Source organism: Rattus norvegicus, chromosome 10 (assembly GCF_036323735.1).
Source record: "Rattus norvegicus strain BN/NHsdMcwi chromosome 10, GRCr8, whole genome shotgun sequence".
Classification (NCBI taxonomy): domain Eukaryota; kingdom Metazoa; phylum Chordata; class Mammalia; order Rodentia; family Muridae; genus Rattus; species Rattus norvegicus.
In genome coordinates, this window is record NC_086028.1 from 103,600,627 (window position 1) to 103,617,990 (window position 17,364).

General features: G+C 54.4%; 1 protein-coding gene and 1 long non-coding RNA gene across 4 annotated transcripts; one reads left to right on the top strand and one right to left on the bottom strand.

Moving 5' to 3' along the window:
- Positions 1 to 11,502: 11,502 nt before the first annotated feature.
- LOC120095219 (uncharacterized) lies at positions 11,503 to 13,936 on the bottom strand. 2 transcript variants are annotated; one of them, XR_010055482.1, is made up of 3 exons: positions 13,611 to 13,737; positions 12,416 to 12,844; positions 11,503 to 12,058 (listed from the first exon to the last, which is right to left on the bottom strand). XR_010055482.1 is itself a non-coding variant. In XM_039087510.2 (2 exons), the coding sequence occupies exons 1-2, from the start codon at positions 13,934 to 13,936 to the stop codon at positions 12,487 to 12,489; spliced, it is 684 nt and encodes a 227-aa protein (XP_038943438.1). In that variant the 3' UTR covers positions 11,503 to 12,486. The 2 variants fall into 2 exon arrangements, 1 of the variants encoding a protein (XP_038943438.1); XM_039087510.2 differs by having other exon boundaries at positions 11,503 to 12,844; positions 13,611 to 13,936.
- A 43-nt stretch (positions 13,937 to 13,979) lies between these two features.
- On the top strand, positions 13,980 to 17,363 carry LOC120095220 (uncharacterized). 2 transcript variants are annotated; one of them, XR_010055483.1, is made up of 3 exons: positions 13,980 to 14,117; positions 15,252 to 16,318; positions 16,486 to 17,363. It is a non-coding gene; the product is annotated as an uncharacterized LOC120095220 (long non-coding RNA). The 2 variants fall into 2 exon arrangements; XR_005490578.2 differs by having other exon boundaries at positions 13,999 to 14,117; positions 16,126 to 16,318.
- Position 17,364: the final 1 nt, after the last annotated feature.

Here is a 17,364-nt window from a genome sequence, read left to right on the forward strand (position 1 = left end):
TCCAAAGCTCCAGTTGTCTGTCCATGGTGTCTATTGGGAGTAAGATGATCTGAGCAGGGCCTACTGGAGCAGAGGCCCTGGTCTAACGAGGCATCTCTCAGATGCAGACTGTGTTTGCCTGCTGTATCTGCCGGTGGTGTGTTGGGAATGAGCAGCCAGGCAGGCTTCCTGGAGGAAGCATCAGTCTTTGACCACAGGTGATGGAGGAGGAGAAACTGACTTGGCTAGGGGATGGCATGGGCCACGGGAAGGTGGTGTACCTGTTGGGAGTCCAGGGGGCTGGAGAAGTGGGGAGGAGCCGCAGCCCAGAGGCCACCTATAGGGACAGAGCCAGTTCTAAGGGACTCTTCTCCTCTCCCAAACACCTAGCAGAACCATCCTTAAAGTGTACAGAAGTGTGGCAGGCCTGGGACCCCAGGGGCCTCCAGCTAACAGAAAAACCACCCTGCTTCACCAGAGCAGGGTGCTCTGGCCCTGACCCGCAGGCTCTGCCCGATTCCCGAATTCCAGTCCTTAGAAAACAAACCCTTATCTCATTGTCTGGCTCCAGCTTCTGCTGGGAAGTGGGGGGCGGGAGCGAAGGCTCCATGGGAGGGGGGTGGATGGGCTGGGAGCAGCCAAGGGAGCTCTCAGGGGAGAGAGGGGACAAAAGAGCAGGACACCTCCCTTCCATGGCAGGAGCAGAGAATAGCCACCTGCTTGTAACCCTCTCAGACTGCAAGGCCTTCCTGAGGGAGCGCCCTGTCAGCCCTTAAGCAGCTGTGAGGAGGGGAACTGGCTTGAGACCTAACTGGACCCCTAGCTTCTGTCCTTCTCAAGTGGCCCCACTGAGGCACACTCTTCCTGGGGCGGGGGTGGGGCACAGGAACCTCTCTGTTGCTAAGTCTTCCAGCCTGGTGCTCCGGGACCAGTCCTACCTTGGCCCCAGGATTGTGGGGGAGCCGGTAGGAATGGGGATGTGTACAACCAGGTGTGTTTAGAGGAGATCATACCGGAGCTCAACCTGGACCTGTCTGTCTGTCTCTCTGTCTGTCTCTGTTGTGTGTGTGCCTGTATTTATGTGCGTCTGTGTGCATGCCTGCGTGCATGCACACGTGTGTGCATCTGTATGGACTGTGTTCGTGCGGGAGTATATAGGACGTGTCTATAAATATGTGCGTGTTTATGGGTGGATATGTGTGCGTCTCTGTGTGTACATACGTTTGTTTGTGTACTTCCGTAGCCATGCCTGAGGTTTGAGTCATCCTGGTGAGAGAGGATATATAGACTCCCTGGTAGGCAGACAAACAGGGAGAGGGTTCGTGGCTGGGTAAGGAAAGTGGAGACTTTTCGAGAAGGCCATCTTCTTCCTCAAGCTCCTGACTTGGGACAAAAGCCTGTCAGCTTCTACCTCCCACCATCCCCCACCCCTTTGCTGTGCAGAGTCTCTCTCTCCCTGTGTTGGCTGTGCACCCGGTGCCTCACCCCAGCAAGGGCTGTCCTTCAGCTGCCGACTCTATGTGTCTGTGGTGCTTGAGATTTCCCTGCTGCTACCTGCTCTCTCCAAACTTTTCCTGCCCCCTAATTCTTTAACTCTGTCATTTCTCAACTGTATCACTGGTGACAGTTAGGGACAAGCCACCCCCATTAGGGTAAGGAATTTCCTGTAGAGCTGTCTCCTTTAGTCCTCTGCCTTGGTCCTGGTCCCCAAGCCGACCCCATCTCTCTTCCTCTCTGATTATGGCCTTTCTGCAGTTAGCACCAAAGAGTTTGTGGGGTCACCTCACCCGACCAGTTCTCCCCACAGCCACGACTCTGGGCAGGACAACCCGAGTGTCTGCAACAGCTGCTGATCCTTTTATTTGGTGTTTCTGTGTGGGCACACACGCGCATGTATGTGCACACACGTGGAGGCCACATGTCAACCTCAGTTGTTGCTCCTCTGTCCACCTTATTTTTGGGACTGCGTCCCTTACTGGGACATGGCAGGCTGGCTAGCCGGCAGGCCCTTGAACTCTGCTTGTCTGTCTCACTGGAGCAGGGATTTTGAGAGCCAGGCACCATTATCGTTTTTTTTCCATGGTGCTGGGGATGGCACACGGGTCCTCAGGGTTTCAAGACTATTACTTTACAAACTGAGCCATCTCTCCAGCCACTCCTCCCTGACCCAACCTCTTGATGTAGCTCTTTTTCTGGGGTGTTTCACCAGCACTTCAGCCTTGTGATATTTTGTCCCCCAAATGTGCTTCTCTGCTTCTCCCCATAGTCCCAGCATCTCCTGCTTGGACCCTCGCCAGCCCCATGCCAGCCATCAGCGAATGTCCTTGGTCCTCACCTTCCCTGTCTTTGGGTCTCAGCAGAAACATTCCTCCACCAGGGAGCCCACCCTGATGAAGGAAGGATGGAGTCCTCTTTCTTTCCACTGTCTACGGGCTACACATGGACACTTGTGTCACCTGATCCTCAAGACAAGAACCAGCCCATGTCCTGTGTGCTTAGTCAAGTGCCTGATTCTGGGACTTGTCAGATGATAGACGAGTGGCTGATGAGGGAGGGGCAGCCTGTGTGTCTCCGAGTGGCTGACACAGGAGTCACTAGGTCCAGTACCCCTTGATCTTGGGCCACTGTCGTGCACACAGAGAACAGGGGCCATGTGGCTCCCTGGACAGTCCAGAAACATCAAGGTCAGCCCCACCCTCATCATCTCTTGCCACTTGAGTGAGGATTTTAAGAGACTCGGGCCAGGGTTTCTGGTGGGAGAGCTGTCTTTGGGGTTACGTTTGACTGCCTGGCACTGGGCCAGGCTGGTGCCGGCTCTTGGGTGTGGGCACATGTGCGCACGTACGCTCACGTGCTGAGCTGGTTCAGTGTGCCGTGTGTGTGTGTATTCCTGTAATGCTGGGCCACTGGCAGGAAGTGAGCTGTGGGGAGGCTGCTGGGAACCCAGCCGTCCCTCGGAGATAAAGAGAGGCGGCAGATTGGAACTGTAGATAGCAGCTGGCCCCAGGAAACAGGGAGAATATCTTTCCCAGCTGCTCAGCCCACCCCTCCATAGAGCGCGGGTCCAAAGGAGACCAGGGGCATCACCATTCCAGCCTGGGGGAGGGGTAAAGCTAGGAGATCGTGGGATGCTGCCTGGGCTTAGCAGTGGGCAAATACTTGGACCGTGTAGCTTCCCCATCATGCCAAGGCCCCCCTTTCTTGATGGAGGGTTGGGGAAAGGGAAAGTAGTCACCCCTGCATGACCCCTACAGGGAGAGCCCACTGCTTTTGCCCTGAGACAGATGAGGAAACCTGGCACTGTGCCCTGAGGGCAAGGAGTGAACATGAGAGGGACCACGGCAGGTGGGCTTGCTGTGCAAACAGACACAGTGGGCTTCAGTTTCTATAAGGCCAAAGGGCCTGTTCCCTCCACCTCATCTCACCTCAGCATCGGCTTGCCTCAGCACGGCTATGAGGGAGCTCTAACTCCCCCACAGAAAAGCACACAGGGCACAAACAATTTCGAACAGCAGATGAGCTCCTGTGTTGTGGCCACTACCACCAAGAAGGGGACCAACCATGAAGCTGTGGCACCCAGTGGCTGTGGCAATGGCTCAGGAGGGCCATCCCTGCACTGGGTCAGTTGGCTGAGGCAGCAGGGTTTTCATGAGTCTGAGGTCAGTGTGGGTGACAGAGTGAAATCCTGTCTTTAAAGGGAGGGAAAAAAGTATACCTGAGTCAAGGTTCCAGAAACTTCCCCCCTCCCTCCCTCCCTCTCTCCCTCCTTCCCTCCTTCCCTCCCTCCCTTTGCCTTCCTGATCATCACCTGCTTCCCTTGTTGATCTGCGAGCTCGTGTCCTTCTCTCTAGACAGTGAGCTGGGGCTGGATTTTGAATCATTGTGCAAGTGGAATTCTTGAGGTTAGGAACCGTCTTCCTGAGAGCCATCACCTCTCCGTGGGTTGTCCTTCCTGTTTTGTGGAAGCCTTGTAACTTTCTAGTCTAGACCTAAGCTTTAGGGTGTCAGTTGTCACCTGGAGTCCTGGGGCTTGGCAGCAAGCTGTCTTTTACCTGCTAAACCATCTCGAAGGCCCTAGGACACAGTTCCAGTCAGGAACCTTCAGCCACGTCCGGTTTGCTTTGTGAGTTGGTGCTGCTGCCGGGAGCATCCTTGTTCCTGGCTCCGAGTCCCTCTGCTTCTGTGGCCTGGGGTGGAACCAGTGAGTCACCAGGCTACCTCGAAAGCCACCTCCCCAAGGGATGGAAGTGTGTTCTCCCACTTCCCATCTGGATGACTCTTGCGTCATCAGACTTACTCCGGCCCTCTGGGCAGGCAGGCATGTGGTATGCGTGTCCTTGGGATGTGCAGGACCTCACTTTGTGATGGGGTCCTTTAGACTCCTTTTAAGCAAAGGACCCAGCTTCCCGAGGATCAGCCAGTAAGTGGTTAGTTTACATATGCTGGAACCAGTTGGGAAATGTATGCCCAGTCCCACTCTCTCGGGGTTTTGATCTTACCTTGTATGGCCTTTGTTTATCTGTGTGTGTGTGTGTGTGTGTGTGTGTGTGTGTGTGTGTGTGTGTTGGTGCGCATGCGCGTGTGTGTGTTTATTTTATTTTATTTTATTTTGAGATAAGGTCTCTCTATAGAGTTCTGACTATCGTGAACCTCACTATGTAGACCAGGCTGGCCTTGAGATCCGCCTGCCCATGCCTCCCTGGTACTGAATTAAAGTCATGAATCACCATGCCCAGCTTGTGACTGGCTCTTATGAAGTTCTCCTCAGCAACTCAGCACCTCCAGGTCCAAGGGCATCTCAGCCATCAGCTTCTGCAAGGGAAACAGTGCTGTGTGCATCTGAGTGTGTGTGCACTCACCACCTGCTAGGTGTGCATCTGAGTGTGTGTGCACTCAGCACCTGCTAGGTGTGCATCTGAGTGTGTGTGCACTCAGCACCTGCTATGTGTGCATCTGAGTGTGTGTGCTCAGCACCTGCTAGGTGTGCATCTGAGTGTGTGTGTGTGCTCAGCACCTGCTAGGTGTGTATCTGAGTGTGTGTGTGTGCTCAGCACCTGCTAGATGTGCATCTGAGTGTGTGTGTGTGCACTCACCACCTGCTAGGTGTGCATCTGAGTGTGTGTGCGCTCAGCACCTGCTAGGTGTGCATCTGAGTGTGTGTGCACTCACCACCTGCTAGGTGTGCATCTGAGTGTGTGTGCGCTCATCTGCTAGACGTGTATCGGAGCGTGCTGAGGGAGCCATAGAGACCAGGACTTACAAGGAACAGTAGGAAGGACTCGGGGCTCCGAGGGAGCAGAGCCACCCTGTCCTGCCTGGTGGTCCTGTGATAAGAACAGGACGGATAGAGGTAATCTTACTGAGATTGGCCACTTTCGAGCATTTTTGCCAGAGCAGTGAGGAGACCACACACCCTGTGCATCCTCCCTCGGCCCAACTGGAGAGACGGTCATGTGTTGTTCTTGCAATCATGGGACTGGTCACATGTTGCAGTCATGATCAGTTCATGATCTGGTCCTTCCTCTTCTTTCTACAGAGAGCCAGCTCCATCCCACCCCCATGTCCCATCTGGCCCAGCCGAAATGATCCGAATCACCTCCTACACCATCCCCTCTCCAGAGAGCACAAATGCTAAGGCTACATGTCTTAGACCTGCATGTCTGACTGAGGGACCCACATTTTGAGGTCCCTTGGGGTAGCACCACCAGGATGTGCTTTAAGGGGAATTTGAGAGGTGGCTTTGGAGCATGGGAGCCCAACAGAGAAGGCTTGGAGGAGCAGAGGACACCCTGGGGAATCCTGGAGGACTATTGCCCCTGTGTGTGTTCGGAAAGCAGATGACCTCCAGGAATCTTAGATTGGGTGGGGCAGGGAAGAGCATTGGATCCTTGAGGTAGCACAGTCCTCACTCAGTGGCCTCCCTGAGAGATTAGGGGTTGCAGGCATTGAGGGCAGGAGCCTTGGGCTCCCCAGAAGAGTTTGGGAGAAGTCCCACCAGCTGTGCTTAGAGACTGTGTGAGCGTCTGCCACCTTCCCAGGTGTCCCAAGCTCTACTTGGCAGCAGGCTATACCATATTCCGTGCTATCTGTTCCTTCCCAGGCCCCTCCCTCCAAGACAGCTCGCTAGTCTTGTCCCCGTTCCCGCCCCCCCAACAGTGCAGCCCGCTGCTGGCTCCTGCTCCTCGCTGCTTGCTCACAGGACAGCCTGGCTCCTGGGCTGTGCTGCATTTGACATTATTTACCGTGCAACTTCCTCCTTCTTCTTCCAGGAACTTGTCTGTAACTTCAGGCGGCTTCTGATCAGGCAGCAAGACCTCTAATCTCTCACATCTCATTTACTGGCACCAAGCTTCCTGCTGTGGAGCCTGGACGGAGGTGCAGGGTCAGCACCCTGCCTGCTGAGATTCTCGCCTGCTCTGGGGCCCCCAGCTCTGTCCTTTCAGATTTTCAGGCAGGAGGACAACAGGGTCAGATTCTGGGGCTGCATGGATTCGTCTCAACAGCCCCTGTCCCAGTACAGGGAGCAGGAGTGGGGTGGGCCTTGGGGCTCAGGATCTAGCCCACAAAGCCAGTGCCCCTCCCTCTGCCCTTGTGGACTTGGCAGAGGCCCCAGAGGGCATGCCTCTCTTGAGACTGTCCCCGGTGTCCCCTGAATTCCCTGACTCCACAGCCTGGGGCCAGAACCCAATGGGAAAGCCTGGGAAGGTTTGGGAGACTGGTATGAATGGTGGGTGTGGTCAGGGTTTCAGGTTTTGGGCCTGCTGGAGATGTAGGCTTGGCCCGGTTGTCAAATGTCAAACGTAGTAGGCTTCCCGAGTCCCCTAGTGTCCTGGCTGTTTTTGTGTGTCAACTTGACACAAGCTGGAGTTCTCACAGAGAAAGGAACCTCCCGTGAGGAACTGCCTCCATGAGATCCAGCTGTAGGGCATTTTCTCAACTAGTGATCAAGGAGGAAGGGCCCACTACGGATGGTGCCATCCTTGGTCTGGTGATCCTGGGTTCTATAGAAAAGCAGACTGAGAAAGTTATGAGGAGCAAGCCAGTAAGCAGCACCCCTCCATGGCCTGGGTATCAGCTCCTGCTTCCCGCCCTGTCTTGGTCCAGGCTTCTTGGTCATGCTGTCTAAGCAGCAATAGAAACCCTGACTGAGACGCCTAGCACAGTTTGACATCTGCCAGGCCCCCACCCAGGCTCTGAGTCTTTGACAGGTAGACCTGCCTAACTCAGGAACATTGTTCTTGAAGATGTCCCCGACTTAGGACCTTCAGGACCTTGCTGTGTTGTGAAACAAAGCCATCAGTAGAAACTGTCCTTGTCTTGATCTTTTCTAGACTATCGCACATGCGACGTGAGACCGTCCTAGTGGCTGTGAAGTGGCTAGACCCCATAGCTCCTCAGCCCCGGGACCATTAGGAAAACCATGGGGCAGCTAACCGTCAGACTGAGCATGGGGACCCCAATGGAGGAGCTAGAGAAAGAACTGAAAGAGCTGAAGGGGTTTGCAACCCCATAGGAAGAACAACAATGATCACCCACCATGTGATCGTATCTGTGAGTCCTCCAGTCAGTTACTTCTCCCAGAGCCAGGATTCAAACGTCATAGCTCAAATTGCCGTATGTTGCCCTTTTACCCTTCGCAGAGGAAGTCGGATGTCAGGAGGAACCAACTCTGCTCTTTGCTACCTATTTCAGTAGCATTCATTCCCTTCCACAGGCAAGCCTCACCTCTCTTCCCCTGGCAGTCTGGCAGAGGGTGGAGAGTGGCCACTGTTGGAGGCCACCTCACATCAGCAGGAACTTTGGTCACAGTGGCAGAGCATTGGGAAGAAGGGAGACAGTTTGAGCTGGCACAGGGGCTTGTGCAGAAGGCACCAAGAACTCACCCAGGAGTCCCAAGGGCATCTGTAAGGCCTTGCTCTTCAGGCTGGAATGTGTGAGAACCAAGGGCTGCACTTAGCATTTAAACCACATGCTCAACGGACAAGCCCAATTATATTTCTCCTTAATGCTGGCAGTAGATGGATTTTATTCATATTATTCTCTTGGGGCCATGAAGACAGGGTTTTATAGACCCCCAGAGCAGCCTCGATGTGTAGCTAAGGATCTTTTTTATTTTTTTAAGATTTATTTTGTATGTGAGTACATTGTCACTGTCTTCAGACACACCAGAAGAGGCATTGGATCCCCATTACAGATGGTTGTGAGCCACCATGTGGTTGCTGGGACTTGAACTCAGGACCCGTGGAAGAGCAGTCAGTGCTCTTAACCACTGAGCCATCTCTCCAGTCGCCAAGACAGAGTCTTGCTCTGTAGCACCGGTCGGTCTGGCAAGTACTATGTAGACCAGGTTAACCTAGAACTCACAGCAATCCTGCCTCAGACCCCAAAGTGCTAAGACTACAGGCAAGAGATACCACACCCGCTTTTTGGAGAATATTTTATATGCAGTAATATACAAGTGTCCTGCAGAGACTCGTAATCTGCAAATTCCAATGTGTATGTGGGTTTTATTGGCAGGTAGGTGCACAGCGCTGATAACGTCAGGCTTGAATGAAGGCCATCGTTTCCCGGGTCTGATACTTTCTTGTCCTGGCACCTGCTTGCTGAGTCCAGGCTGGAAGAAGGCCCCCCTTTGGGGTGTCTGGAGGGCTGTGTGCAGTACAGAGTGACCTGAGGGTGATTTGGTCACAGAGAGGCTCACGCCCCCCCCCCCCGTAGTGGGGAATTGCTGGGAGCAGAGACGAGCCTGAGTGTCTCTTACCCTAAGGTGTTGGACCCCCCCATGGTCATACCCTAAGACCTGTTCACCCAGCATAGGACAGCATGCAGAAGTGACACCCTCCTGTGGTGGGCAGGTACAGCTGTTTCTGGGAGCGGCAGAATCCCACAGACAGGCTGGACCAAACACGGGCAACTGCCCGGTACACTGCCAAGTCTCCCTCCTCTCATGGGTTCTGAACGTTTGAGAGGTGCCAGCAACCCTGAGGTTTTGGTGCATTCCCAACAGTGGGGTATGGAGGTGAACTGCCTGCCATTTGGGGGAGGAAGATTCTGGGAGAAAACAAGGTCAAGGTTCTCAGGCCTTCGCTGGGCGCTGGGTTAGGATACTCTGCCTCCTGTCAAGGAGTGGAAATCACATCAGGGCCAGGATCCTGGCGTTGCAGGACGGCGACTCCCACTGGTGACGAAGCAGGCTCAGGAGGCTCCTGTAAGTACTGTGGGCAGGACTGGAGCCTGGGCATCCAACGCTCAGGTTTCTGTGTACCACAGTAGGTGGCCAGTGTGTGTAAAGGCAGCCGAGGACCGTGCCGAGAAGGTGGTCCAGCTCTCATTCTCTTCTGTACCTGGGTGAGTCACTTCCGGTTTAAAGCCTGCCTCTTCCTCCAGGGAGTCTCCCATGATAGCCTCATCTCTGCCAAGGTCCATAGCCTCATTCTTCCGTCTCTCCTGCACCTGGCTCATCTCGAGGCAGCAGCTTCTGTCCTTGTCACTGTCCCCACGTCCCTCACAGGGCTGCAGGATCCCTTCCTGGCTCTTATTTCAGGATCCCCATCACGATGTTGGGCATCGTCGTTGGGTGCTCAGGAACTGTGTGAGGACTGAGGAGGACTGAGGAGGCTTTCTTCAGAAGACAGTCCCCAGAGACATGAGCCGGGGGACAGGACACTTCCATCAAAGGCTAGGACCTCTGCTGACCCTGGGATAGACAAGGGTATTCAGCTCCTGTAGTCAACTGGGGCCCCTCTAGGCTTTTGGTTTTTTGAGATAGCATCTCACTGAGCAGCAGGAGTTAGCCTCGAACTCACAGAGGACCTCTGCTGGGATGTGGCAGGTTCCTAACCAGGAACACCACAGGAGAGAGCCTTCCGTTGGTGTGGGCCCTCCTGCCAAGGAGGACATAAAGGGCAGCTGAATCCCTCTGAAAGTTTGCTTGGACTTCCTGCCTGGGCCACGCAGTTCAGGCCGTCCCTTGGAATCTAGAGGTCATGTGTTCAACTTGTTCATGTCCTGTGTAAGTGTTTACTGGGAACCAAGAGCCTTCCAGGCACTGGGCTCGGGAAACCTGGACTAGGGGCTGGGCTTCAGGCTGTCCAGCTACCTCATGCTATGCTAGGGCTCTGACCCCACTCCTGGACACTGGTCCCCTCTGTGCTCACTCTGGCTGGCCCCTGGGCTCTGGGTAGAGACCTAGAAGCCTCCCCTACCCCACCACCCCCATGAAGTCCATTGGGGATGGGTGGAACAGCTTCCCTAGAGCCCCCTATGGGCAGCCATTCCCAGAATGGGGGTTTAATTTTTGTTGTTCTTGTTGTTGGCAAACATTCATGTGGTCTTAATTATTTATATGTGGCACTTATCCCCCCAGATGTTTCTCTGGGATTGTGGAGGCAGTCAAACATGCTTGGCTGGCAGCAGCAGGGTGGGAAGCAGACAGAAGCTCAGGCCCAGGCAGCACCCAAGTCATCCTGGCCCAGTGGTCAAGATGGAAGGACTCCCATCAGTGGGGGCGTTGACCTTCCCGTGCACTGGTGTGTGTGTGTGTGTGTGTGTGTGTGTGTGTGTGTGTGTGTGTGTGTGAAGCTGTACACGTAGGTTGTGCCCATGGGAGTCTAGAACTGGCAGGCTCACCCACTGCTTCATCTTGGTTGCCGTGGGCATTACCACCGAAGCCCAGCTCTTCTGGTATTGGGTTGATAGGTGGAGCTCCATAGGGACCCAGTCACCCATGAGACCCAAAGAAGGGCCCTAGACAGGCCGTGACCTATAATCCTGGTACTTGAGAGGCAAAGGCATGAGGCTTGGGAGTTTAAACCTAGCCTGGGCTACACTGTGTTCTAGGCTAGCTTGGGCAAAATGAAATCCTGTCTCCGAAAAATGAAACCAGGGGTTGAAAAGATGGCTCAATGGTAAAACGCAGCAGCCGCTCTTGAAGACGACCAAGGTTCAGCTCCCAGCACCCACGTGGCAGCTTACAGGCATCTGTAACTCCAGTTCTGGGGATCCAGTGCCTTCTTTGGGCACCAGGGATGCATGGGGTGAATGTCCATCCACACAGGCAAAACACCTGCACACGAGTTAGGAATCAGCTGGGCATGGCTTAAGCTTGGAAAGGAGTGGGAGGCTGAGTGGTGGCGGCGGTGGTGGTGGCGGTGGTGGCAGCCTTAATCCCAGTGCTTGCTCTGGAGGCAGAGGCAGGCAGATTTGAGAATTCAGGAATAGTCTGGTCTATAGAGTTCCAGGACAGCCAGGGCTACAAAGCCTGTCTTGAAAAACAAAACCACAACACCAATTAATTAATTAATTAATTAAAGATTAAAAAAATACCTTTAAGCCCTTGTTGCTCTTGCTGAGGACCTGGGTTCTCTTCCCAGCATGCACATGGTGCCACAGCTACCTGCTGTCTGTAACTCCAGTTCTTCTGGATCTGATTCCCCCCCCCCCCCCTTTTGAGTATCAGGCATACATGTATTCCACAAATACACATGCAGGCAAAAAACACTCATCACCCAAAATAAATGAGTCTTTTTCTTTTTTTGAAGATTTATTTGTTTTATATACGTTGAGTACACTCTAGCTGTCTTCAGACGCGCCAGAAGAGGGCATCAGATCTCATTACAGATGGTTGTGAGCCACCATGTGGTTGCTGGGATTTGAACTCAGGACCTCTGGAAGAGCAGTCAGTGCTCTTAACCGCTGAGCCATCTCTCCAGCCCAAAATAAATGAGTCTTAAAAAGGCCAGCCTACGAGCTGTACGGTGGTGTGTGGGGGTGCGCACCTGAAATCCCAGCGTCTGAGAAGTCATTCTCTCTGAGGGTGAGTTTCAGGCAAACCTGGTTCGTACAGGGAATTCCGAACTAGCCAGGGGCTACGGTTTGTCTCAAACAAGGTTTTTGTCCAAACAAACCAATGCGAGGTGGGATGGGAGACCCTGGCGTTCCAACACCACCTGCTCACTAGTGCTTGCTCACTAGTAAGACGGAGTGGTCTTACTGTGTTTATTTTGCAGATGAGGCTCAGACACGTGACATGCCGGGGTTGGTACCTTGTCATTCCGTTTATGATCCGCTGTCCCAGGGACTAAATTGAACACAGAGGAGGGTGTGGTTCGCTCCTCCCTACCAGGTCCCAGCTTTCGCAGCCCCATAGGAGATTCCTGAAGTGACTTTGCCCTGAACCTGCCCTGAACTTGCAGGGTTGCTGAGGCTGCAGAGGGCAGCCTTCTCACACAGGGTCCTCTTCGAAGTGCTCCACCAGCCCACCCTTAGCCAGATCTCGGGTCTGTGCACCCACAGCCAGCAAGGCCTCAGGAGTCTGCGGCTGCATCAGCTGCAAGCCAGGGCATCGCGTGGGTCTGGGTGGGAGGTCCAGTGTACCCCCACCCTCCAGGAAAGGAAGCGGGACAACATCTCTCCCACTAGCTACTCATAAACCCACCTGAGTGAGCGCTAGCAGGGCAGGGTGGACTGGGAGCTGCCCCTGGGGACACCTGTCCCTGCTCACACCCATCATGGGGGCTTTCGTTTGTGATGTGTCGGGTGGAAAGAACAGGCAATTGGTGATTTAGCCCAAGTTTCCATCGCTGGGATCCGAGTGGGGCGAGCTCCTGCCAGGGTACCGCTGGCCTCCGGGACCGGTGTGTGGGGTTCAGGACAGGATTCTTCCCTGAAATTGAGCATCCTCTCCCCATTCCTGCAGCCTGTGAGTAGTGCTCTCCGAGAGAACTCTTCCAGGCGGGAGATTCCCTGCGGCTCCCGGCGCGGGGCCTGCGGGCCTGGTAATTGGTGCATCGATTCGCAGCTGGGGTGTAGGGCTCTAAGATGGGGGCGGGAGGCCGAGTCTCGGGCAGGCCCTGGGGAGATATTGCTGGAGGGAGGTGGGGAGACCGGTGGTGCCAGGTTAGGGAGGGCCTCCATGCCTCGCTGAGCCACAGAAAAGGGGGACGATTAGGATCCCTGGGGTGGCCAGGACCGCCCGGGCCCCCTTGGGCCCCTGGAAGAATTGGTTCCCACCAGCCAACCTGTTCCCACAGCCAGAAGTTGCCATGGTGACCCCCTCCCACCTTCAGCTACAGCTTTTCCAGTAAAACCACTGCCGAGATCCATACTTCCCGACAGGCACGCCTGCGGGCCCCCACCCCCCTCGTGGCAGCCGGGAGCAGCTGGGAGTTAACCCTGCATTTGCCGGGGAACTGTTGTTTGGGGGTTGTGGGGGGAGGAAATCAGGAGCCAATAGTCGGGGCCGTGGGTTGGAGTGAAGGTGGGCAGGAGCATGATCTTGGCCAGCGACTTGAGCAAGTCTGGAACTTGGAGCAAGGAAGCCAAGCTTAGCCAAGCCCCCTGGGCCTCTGGGAGGCCTTGCCTTGCTGGGGCCCACTGGCAGCCATGCTCCAGCCTCGGGAGGGACCCAGCTGTATATGGGACAGTGGATTCTGTCTAGCTTAGTCTGAGCTGCAGCCCCTGTCTGGTTTTCTCCCTTGTCCCACAGGCACAAATTCTTTTCCTGGAGGCCGAAAGAGCCCTACAGCCTGGGGTTTGGCGTTCCTGTGGGTCGTGCTACCCCAGAGGTCCCAGCTGCCCCCTGCTTCAGTGTCCTGCCTTAAGAAGTGGGGAGAACAACACTAGCTGCTTACCCATCTGAGGAGGAAGATGGTGCTCCTTGAACGGCACCACCTCTTTGGGCCCCAGGGACCCGTGGCCGGGCCTCTGTTAGGGAAGGGGCCCCTTGGGGACACTGAGGCTGCAGGCCCAGGGGGGTCCATCTGCGGCTCTGGCTGGCCTCACTTCCACTGTGAGCTGCTAGCTGCTGCAGCTCTAATTGTTCTCTGTAGCCGGATGAGTAATTGAGAGGTCTTTGAAGGGAATTAATTAGGCCGCTTATTGACTGTAAATGCTTGCCGGGGATGATAAAGGGAAGGCTGGACGCCCGTGTGGGCCCGACTCGGGCACAATTGGACATTTCAGCCACATTCTGCTCCCCCTGGGGTCAGCTGCTCAGCTTGGCAGGGACCTGACCCTCTTGTCTGTCCTGCCCCCTCCTCCAGGAAGGGACCAAGCACGCTGAGTCCTGCTTAGTCTACACCCCTACACCCTGCTTCTGGTGTTGGAGGCAGCACTCTGTGCCATAAATCTTCCCAAAGGTGAGCTGGGGTTTCTTCCCACAGGAGGAATAAAGGTTTGTTTGGCCAGCCCCATGTTGGGAGCACTTCCCTAGGAGAATGTGAGGGTCGAGTCCAGAGACAGGCTGGGGGCAGGTTCTTACCCTCAGCTCTTGGAGAGAAGTACCTTACTCGAGACCTGCTGGGTTGTCGTTGGGCTCCGATGTCCAGCCCATCCCCCACTCCCACCCCCACCCCCACCCCAGTCCCAGCCCTTTTCTGGGAAGAAGGGAGAAACTGGAAATCTAGCAAGCATTCCTGCCCTCCTAGGCTAGGGTCAGAGTGTAAACAGTCGTGCAGTCGGACACAGTTGGGGAGGGTGAGGAGGGCAGGACCCTGTTGGGGTGGCGCCTGGTTGACTTGTCAGGAGGTGGCACTGATAACCCGAACTGAGAAGTAGCCATAGGGGCTCCCCTTTCTTATGGCCTCTGCTCCCTGCTGGCGGGTTCTAAGCTAGGTCAGTACGGTCTGATCTGCTGACTTTATTCTTGTAGCAGCCTTCCACAGATCCTGCCCACAGAGCCAGTACTGGGGGCAAAAACTCTACTTTGCAGAGACTCGGGGCAGCCCTGGCTTCCTTAAGGACTGGATGAATGAATGAATGAATGAATGAATGAGTGGATCTTAGCCCCCTTTATCCAGTCAGAGGACCCATGGGGTGAGGGTCTGCCAGGACCAGGGACTGTCAGTGTTGATGTCTTGAGGTGAGATACAGACTGAGCCACTGGGGGACAGTTCCAGGCACAGCCCCCGAGAGTTCAGGAGTCAGTCCTTGGTTCTAGCTGGCTGCAGCATTCCTGGGTCCAGTAGGAACTTGCAGAGGAGAGAGGCTCAGGCTGCAGGGCTGGGAACAGAGCTGGCGCAAAAGGAGGGTGAGTGTGGCCATGCCCCAGAAAGACAGGTAGTGGCGGCTCTGAGGTTGCTGGGATGAAGAATGTTGTGGATCCAGGTGGCTAGATCTGAAGTTGGGGGACCAGAAGGAGATGGCAGGTGTCACCTTAGGAGCACAGGGACTTACTGGCAGGAGGGAAGATATTCTGAGGAGACTCTAGACCACCTCCCTTTGGCTACTAGACCTGTAAGAGGATTAACCCTGAGAAATTGGAATCTCCACAGGAGATGTTTAGAGAAGGAAAGGGCTGAGGCCTGGTGTCAGCCAGAGGGGAGCTTGTCTCCCAGGAAGAGACTTCATACCGTTCTGACAACTTGTTAGGTCACCTACGGGAGAGAGGAGCCGGGAAATGGTGAGCCAGTTCCACCTTGGCCAAGACTACTTGGCTCTTCATGCCTCTTGCCCTCTGTTTAAACACAAACCTCACGCCAGGACCCTCAGAGGGGTTTGTGGGAGGAGGGTGTCACTGGATGTCTTTGGTCTCTTCTCAATGTGCCCACATCAAATAAATCTCTTTTCTCTGCTTTGATATAGCTTGTCTCTTTCATTGGCCTAGTGGGGTCTGGAGGCTAAGCCTGCCTTGTTAATGCTTTCATGGTCCAGCCAGGCTCTGACCCTAACAACTTGGATAACAGGATGCTCCTGGTGTTTCCACAAGCCCTCCTCACCCTGTACTGGAAGAGGCTCCCAAGGGGCCTTGCGAGCTGTCCACTGTTTTCTCTTGGGTCCAGCCATTGGGAGCACTTGCAGAAGGCGGGGGTGTGGGGATGTGGAGCTGTGGTTGTTACATCCTCTGGATTTGTGGGTCTGTATCCTCTTCCTCCTCGCTCCCAGCTGGCAGCTCTTAAGGGTTAGCCCTCTCTCTCCTGAGCTTCAGAAACCACAAATGACTCTGAGGAAGAGAAGCCTGTCTTCCCCAAGGTGGCTGAAGCTGAGCACCTGGAACCTGAGGACAGCTGGTAGCCTCAGAAATGCACCGACAAGAGTTGAGGAAGAGTTGTGCGCCCAAGGGGAAACAGAGGCAGTCAAGAGCTCAGGCCTGGCTGGAGCCCACTCTTCACTTCTGATAGAGTTCTCCTTCTCTTCTGCTCCTTCCAGGTCAGGGCGTGCATATGTCCCATCTACTCAGCCCAGAACCAAGAAGGGAGTGAGAGTGGGCTCCACGGCAAAGTGACCAATCAAATGCCTTCCTGGAGCTGGGGGCGGAGCAGGCGGCAAAACGACCAATCAAATGTCTTCCTGGGCTGGGGCGGAGCAGACGACAGTAATCCACCTGTGACACCCAGGCAGAGTATGGTACCATTTGTGATACCCAGTCATTAATTCTGTTTTCCGACACTCAATGCGAATTTGATTTTTTTTTTATTAACTTGAGTATTTCTTATATACATTTCGAGTGTTATTCCCTTTCCCGGTTGCGAATTTGAATTTTTGTTCTTTCTTCCTTCCTTTTCCGAGTGCTGGGACCACAGACGTGTTCAAAGCCAGGACAACGGATGCAGGGCTGTACATGTGGAGCGGTTGGCAGAGCGCTTGTCTAGCACACCCAAGGCTCTGGGCTCGATCTCCACACTCTGTGGAGGTGCTCGCCTCACACTGCACACCCTCGGCAGAGGGTAGAGAGGTGTGGGGATCAGAAGTTCAGGGTCGTGGTTGGCTGCACAGCAAGTTTTAGGAGAGCCTGAGTTACACAAGACTTTGTCTCTAAAAGAAGGTGGGCTGGGGGCAGGGGATGACCCCTACATGCATAAGGAGTTCAATTTGGAGCTCAGGTTCAGGGGCAAGGGTCGGTAACCCTACTGCTCACTAGATAGACAGTCTGGCCAAGTGGTGAGCTTCTGGTCTCCAAAAATAAGGTAGAGGGTATTAAAGGTAGGTTCCTGATGTCAGCCTCTGGCTTCCATACATGAACACGTGTGCTTGCACACCCGCACACCCACGTGTAGATCATACACTAAGATGTGATAGGACATTTCAAAGTAAGGATGCATCACTCCACATGGCAATCAAGAAGCCAGCTGTTAGGACTGGACAGATGGCTCAGCGGTTAAAAGCACTGACTGTTGGGGCTGGGGATTTAGCTCAGTGGTAGAGCGCTTACCTAGGAAGCCCAAGGCCCTGGGTTCGGTCCCCAGCTCCGGAAAAAAAGAACCAAAAAAAAAAAAAAAAAAAAAGCACTGACTGTTTTTCCAGAGGTCCTGAGTTCAATTCCCAGCAACCACATAGTGGCTCACAGCCATCTGTAATGGGATCCAATGCCTTCTTCTGCTGTGTCTGAAGACAGCAACAGTGTACTTATATATAATAAGTAAATAAAAAAAAATCTTAAAAAAAAAG

What these genes read in the sequence shown, in the direction of transcription:
- LOC120095219 (XM_039087510.2), bottom strand. Translation starts at nt 13,936, where the DNA reads ATGTCCAATTGTGCCCGAGTCGGGCCCACACGGGCGTCCAGCCTTCCC. An exon ending in CCATCTTCCTCCTCAGATGG is followed by an intron (nt 12,845 to 13,610) that starts GTAAGCAGCTAG and finishes ACCTCCCTCCAG; the next exon opens with CAATATCTCCCCAGGGCCTG.